This window comes from Macrosteles quadrilineatus, unplaced genomic scaffold, assembly GCF_028750875.1.
Source record: "Macrosteles quadrilineatus isolate MER2022 unplaced genomic scaffold, UCM_ALF_1.0 Scaffold_2__2_contigs__length_208266976, whole genome shotgun sequence".
Classification (NCBI taxonomy): Eukaryota; Metazoa; Arthropoda; class Insecta; order Hemiptera; family Cicadellidae; genus Macrosteles; species Macrosteles quadrilineatus.
The window spans coordinates 33423222-33429937 of NW_026542595.1; the positions used below are offsets into that span (position 1 = coordinate 33423222).

The 6716-nt window shown below is 39.2% G+C and overlaps 1 protein-coding gene across 1 annotated transcript; it reads right to left on the reverse strand.

The window, feature by feature from the left end:
* Positions 1–1357: 1357 nt before the first annotated feature.
* On the reverse strand, positions 1358–5131 carry LOC128984052 (uncharacterized protein K02A2.6-like). The gene has a single exon (XM_054403336.1). The coding sequence runs from the start codon at positions 5129–5131 to the stop codon at positions 1358–1360; it is 3774 nt and encodes a 1257-aa protein (XP_054259311.1).
* Positions 5132–6716: the final 1585 nt, after the last annotated feature.

Below are 6716 nucleotides of genomic sequence, written 5' to 3' on the forward strand. Positions count from 1 at the left end.
ATTACGAAACATTACGGAAAGTAAATCAAAGTTTGTATATTAACACTTAAATCATATACTTTCATTTATAATACACCATTACCCCTTACACCCCTTCTTATTTATTTACCATTCTAGAAGTAAACCGTATTAGTGTAAATACATATTTTAGACGTTAAGTGTAAGCGCGGGAATATGTCAATGGATCATCCAAGTAGTACTCGACTCGGGCTATATAACTAAAAAGCAAGGACATTTGTAGTTCTTATAGCTGGAAGATGGGCGAATAATTAGAAGACAATATGTTGACCAGATGATTCTTCGCAAAATGCCGCAGCACATTAAATAGAAGAGTAGGTGTTAACATATGTTTTATTTACATTTCATTTCTAACATGTGTTCAAATTATTTTTTTGTTTACTTGTTGGATTGTTTATGTTTACTTACAGATTGTGATTTAATAAAAAAAAACTTTCTATTTTCCTATAAAAAAAGTGAACTTTTATAAGTAAAATTTGTGGAATCAACAAGACGTGTTTTTATTTACTTTCCGTGAATCTTGAACGATGCAGAGTTGGTTGTTGTTGACAAATTATAGATTACAATAATGGTTAACTAGTTAAAAATAGTTTTTTTAATTGTTATTTTTTATTATATTACAGTATTATTATTATTCTTTCAAACTAGTCTGTCAAACAATGTTTAAAAAATCGTGTGTTTATTGTATAAACACAGCGAGCTACGAAAGCCAAGCCAGTACAGTCAGACACAACACAGGTGAGTTAAACTCTGCTTCATATTCTATCGGTTTCCTCTTGAAGTGTCGTCACCCTGACGTACCTTCGTTGACACGGTGCTATCCTATACACTGTAACTAAGTCACTACGTCACCCTGACGACTTACACTACGGGAATCGGGAAGTTAATAAGCACTACGGTTTAACACTGTAAAACTGCTAACGACCGAACGGGCCGGAGTTACTCAGGATGGAAGCTGGCTATAACTGAGGTGTAGAGGTGTCGGTTAACATGGACTCATGGGTTGGGGAAGTGGCGTGACCCGATCGTCCAATAGCATTCGTTTATTCAAATATTAACTGGTAGTGGGAAATACAAACGGTTACAGTTCAACGTACATATTTAAATATTGCCAACATAGCCTTGTAAATTATTAAATAGTAAAAACTGTTATATTACTTATATAAATATATTACATTCCTCCCCTTTAAATCTGACCATAAAATGTGACCAATAATTATTTTTCAATTTCAGTATCAGTAAACAGATAGAATATAGACGCTGACAAACAAATACATAAATAAAACAACCTAACAACACACAAACACAACAACCGTTATATGACAACAAAACAAACTAATTATAAATCTATTCTCTCGACTGGTTTCCTAGCTCTCATGGGATAACGTCTCTGTGGTGTAGTGGACGTACGGTGTTGTACAGGTGTACGGTGTACAGCTGGTGGTGAGTTGCGATCAGCTGTTTGTGGAACCATAGAGCGCCGCGGAGTGGTGGGAGAGAGGGACAAGCGCGTACTATGTCCCGGAAGCTCGCGCGTCATAGGACTGACGTCACGCTCAGCTGGTGTACTCTGAACAGCTGGGCGCGCGATGACTGTAGTTGCCGTGGGCCTGTTGTCTGCATCTGATGTCAACACTGGGCCACTGTCGATAGCAATCAGCTGATCAATGTGTCTTTTCCACGTAACACCCGAACTTAACTTAACTATATACATAGTTGGACTTATCTGTCTAACCACACATCCTTCAATCCACTTATCCTTAGATGTATAATCTCTAATCAATACATTTTGGTTTTCAAACAGATATTGAGTCTTACTACCCCTAGCATACATCTTTTGAGCTTGTTGTTGTCTATTTACAGTCTCAGACAAATTAGGTCTGAGGAGGTCTAATCGGGTTCTCAAAGGTCTATTAAACATTAACATAGCAGGTGTCTCATTAGTGGTCATGTGCACAGAATTGCGATAGTCAAAAAGAATTCTACTTAAGGCTACAGAAGTATTTACATTTTCCCTAAATGCACATTTTAACTTTGACTTAGCATACTTAACCGAGTTCTCGGCCTGTCCGTTACTTTGAGCATGGTACGGAGCCGATGTTGTGTGCGGAGGACCGTTGTCACTATGGATTGACTCTGGCAAACCAAACCGTGCAAACAAATCACGAAGGTGATTTATAGTGTGATTGGCTGAAGTCGAACTAGTTTCGAAAACTTCCAGCCACTTTGAATGTGCGTCAACTACTATCAGATACAACTTTCCCTTGAATGGGCCTAAGTGATCTACATGTAACCTAGCCCATGGTCTACTCGGGTAATGCCAATGATGCAATTCGGCTTTACTAGGATTTGGTCTTTCAAGAAGACAGGACGAACAGCTGTTAGCAAGGTTCTCTATGTCTTTGTCTAGACTTGGATACCAAAAATAAGAACGCGCAACAGACTTCATTTTAGTTATGCCCAGATGAGACGCATGAAGTTCATTCAAAACATAACTTCTCAAACTACTAGGAACAATTACCTTGTACCCCCACATCAAAACACCTTGCTCGACAGCTAGTTCCTCCCTCCTCTGATAAAATGGGAACAATTCAAATTCCTCTTTAGGGACAAAATTTGGCCACCCAAACATGACATAGCCTAACACTCTCCGTAATAACGGGTCTTTTTGTGTTTCTACTCTAATTTGATCACATGTCACTGGTACTGAGCTCTCTTTAACAAAGTGTAAATAAGTACCTAACCACAACAATTCGGGTTCCTCGTCTGCTGGGGACACTTTAAGCGGTAACCTAGACAACGCATCGGCGCTATTGTTGTCTGACCTAACATATTTTATGTCAAAATCATACCCTGACAGGAACAGGGCGTATCTCTGTAATCTACTGGCTGCGAACACAGGCAAGCCTTTCTTAGGTCCAAAAATACTAATAAGGGGTTTGTGGTCACTCTTAAGGGTAAAATGCTTCCCGTACAAATACTGGTGGAATTTCTTAACACCATAAACTACAGCTAATGCCTCCTTATCAATTTGTGAATAGTTTTGCTCTGCTTGGTTCAATGTACGTGATGCAAAACTTACTGGTTTTTCAGTACCATCTTTGTCTATAATACTGAGAATACAACCTAGACCATAGTTACTTGCATCTACTGTTAGTATTACTGGTGCTTGGGGGTCATAGTGTGCTAGCACAGGAGCCGTACACAATAGCTCTTTAACTTTCTTAAACGATTTCATACACTCGTCACCAAAACAAAATTCTACATCTTTCTTCAAAAGGTCATACAAACGTCTCAAAACACCCGCAATATTGGGGACAAACTTAGAATAATAGTTGACTAGACCCACAAATGATTTTACTTCTGTCACATTTCTCGGTACAGGGGCATCGACAATCGCTTTTATCTTGGCTTGCGAGGTGTGAAGCCCATGTTTGTCTATAGTAAACCCCAAAAACTCAAATTTTGATGCAAAAAATTTACACTTATCTTGTTTCACTGTGAAACCTACAGCCTTGAGACGTGAACAAACTTCCCTTAGTCTACTTAAATGTACTTCGTCATTAGGTCCTGATACAATTATATCGTCCAAAAAACATTTCACACCTTGCAACCCTTGCAAAGCTTGTTCGATGACTCTTTGAAAGATACCTACTGCTGATGCTATGCCATAAGGCAATCTTTTGTACGCAAACAACCCCTTGTGTGTACTGATTGTACACAGCTTTTGTGATGACTCATCTAATCTTAACTGCATATAGGCTTGACTTAGATCGATCTTACTGAAAAATTCCCCTTTTTGTAGTTCTGTAAACAAATCTTCGACCCTAGGAATGGGGTACCTATCAATTTCTAATTGTGCGTTAACATGCCTAAAGTCCCCACAAATCCTAATGCTACCATCCTTTTTAGGAACTGGCACAATAGGCGATCCATACTCTGAACTGCAAACTGGGACTAAAATATCGGACTCCACCAAACGTTCTAGTTCTTTTTCTACCTTAGCCTTAAGGGTGTAGGGTAGTGATCTGGGTCGATGATATTTGGCAATGGCATTTTCTTTTACAACCAGCCTTACGGGCTTACAATTGCATTGCCCTAATTGATCTGAAAAAACTTCAGGAAACTCTTTTACTAGTTCTTTAACTAAACTTTCATGTTTACTCTTTGATTCACAACTACTTGTAGCGACAAATAATTCCTCATTATTTTTGAAAGAAATGTCTACCCCTAACTCCTTTATCCAGTCTCGTCCCATAAGGGGGTGAGCTCCGTCCTTAATTACGTACAAGTCTAAGGTCCTGCTTTTATCTCTGAACTGAACATTTACCTCTAGCTTACCCACAGGGTAAATTGGCACATTAGTGTACGAGCTTAACCTTATGTCAGTAGGAAACAATTTCAAAGTACTCAAATTATCTTTATAATAAGCCTCGCTTACTACAGTTACTGACGCACCCGTGTCAACTTCAAAAGTTACTGACTTGTTCTCAAGAATAACCTCTGTTTTGAAAGGATCAACCTTAGTTATTTTACTGGACCCTTCACTAATTCCAAACAGATTACCTATACTCTCCTCAATATCATCATTTACGCTTACATCATCAGATACCTCATCTACATAGTTATGCTGCTTATTTCTATTATATCTAAAATCACTCTTATTACTACGGAACTGAAACTGTGACTTACTGTTTTGCTGAGATCGACACACTTTTGCTAAATGATTTTTCTTACCGCACTTGTGACATGTCGAACCTTTAAAACGGCAATTCCTGCCGATGTGACCGAAGTCACCACAACAAAAACACTGCCACTGCACTCTATCATTTGACGTTGACGCCGACGCCGCTGCAGACGATGTTGGCTGTTGCTGTTGTCTACCTCTTCCGGTGTTGTGATGCGCTGAACCTCGTGGGTGGGGTTGCTGACCTGATGGGCGTGGTGAAGCTGAAGCTGATGCCGCCGCCATGCGTTGGATCCTCCCGCCGTGACCATCGCTGCTTCCAGCCGAAAGTGACGCCGCGCTCTTCTCCGCCATCTCGAACTGTGACGTCATCTGCACTGCCTTCTCGAATGTTAAATTTGATTCCGATAAAAGTCTCTGCTTCATTGAATCACTTCTGATGCCGCTAACCAGGCGATCTCGTAGATAGTCATTTAAATTCGCGCCAAATTCGCAATGTGTCGACAAATGCTTTAATTGCGCGATATACTGGGAAACACTCTCGTTTTCTAACTGATTTCTCAAGCTGAATCTATATCGTTCCGCAATGAAAGATGGGGTCGGGTACAAATGGTCTTTAATTAATTTCACTAATTCAGCGTACGATTTACTAGACGGTTTGTCTGGTGTACACAAATCTCGCAAAAGTTTAAACGTCTTTACACCAACTACTGTGAGTAACGTACTAACCTTTTTCGTTTCACTGACCTCATTACAACTTAAAAATAGTTCGAAACGTTCAATATACGAGTCCCACGTTTCCTCGTGTTGGTCGAACTCCCCGACGCTTCCTATAATTCCCGCCATTTTATGTCCGAACTTAAATCCTTCACTAAATAACTTCTCTATGTTCATTCCTTCCCCACACAAACTAACGAAAATCTTTTTATGGCGCTAAAACAAGCCATTTACATCACGCGTACAGTACCGGACGTAGACCGACGCTTCACTCCCGAACGTTAAAAACTGCTCCAATTGTCCTCGTCGCCACTGAAGTGTCGTCACCCTGACGTACCTTCGTTGACACGGTGCTATCCTATACACTGTAACTAAGTCACTACGTCACCCTGACGACTTACACTACGGGAATCGGGAAGTTAATAAGCACTACGGTTTAACACTGTAAAACTGCTAACGACCGAACGGGCCGGAGTTACTCAGGATGGAAGCTGGCTATAACTGAGGTGTAGAGGTGTCGGTTAACATGGACTCATGGGTTGGGGAAGTGGCGTGACCCGATCGTCCAATAGCATTCGTTTATTCAAATATTAACTGGTAGTGGGAAATACAAACGGTTACAGTTCAACGTACATATTTAAATATTGCCAACATAGCCTTGTAAATTATTAAATAGTAAAAACTGTTATATTACTTATATAAATATATTACACCTCTCTTTCAGCGTACGACTCAGTGAGTTCCAGTCCAATAATGGAATAATGTATTCGTTATACCTCAGAAAAAACCATTTTTGTTGGTAAGCTTGACATAGCCGGGTTTTTTCTAGACAGTTAGTTTATGTACTTCGCGTTCTAGTAGACGACATTATACTTCTAGAAAACCAGTACAGTATTTACTCTAGTAGCTCGCAAATTACTTGCGCATTTCTAACAAAAATGAAATTTACAAGTAATTTTCTTGCATATCTATTTTCAAATTTAAATATATTATTAGTTTTAGTTCTTGTACTAGGGTTGACTGTGGGACTGTGTAGGCATGATAACAGCACTTTTAAAATTTATGTAAGGGTTTTGATGTTTCATGGATATAAAAATACAGTTTCCTCACAATGAATACGTTAATTATCTTTCAAGCTTATTGCTTACAATCTTTGTTATGAATACATGAAATGGCCAAAAATATGCAGAACCAACAACAACATTACATAAAAGGTATTAACTCTTGCTAAGTATACACATTTGGGTATTTAACGATCTATATACCTCTTATTTGTAGCCAATTAGGGATAGCA

What these genes read in the sequence shown, in the direction of transcription:
- LOC128984052 (XM_054403336.1), bottom strand. Translation starts at nt 5,131, where the DNA reads ATGAAGCAGAGACTTTTATCGGAATCAAATTTAACATTCGAGAAGGCA.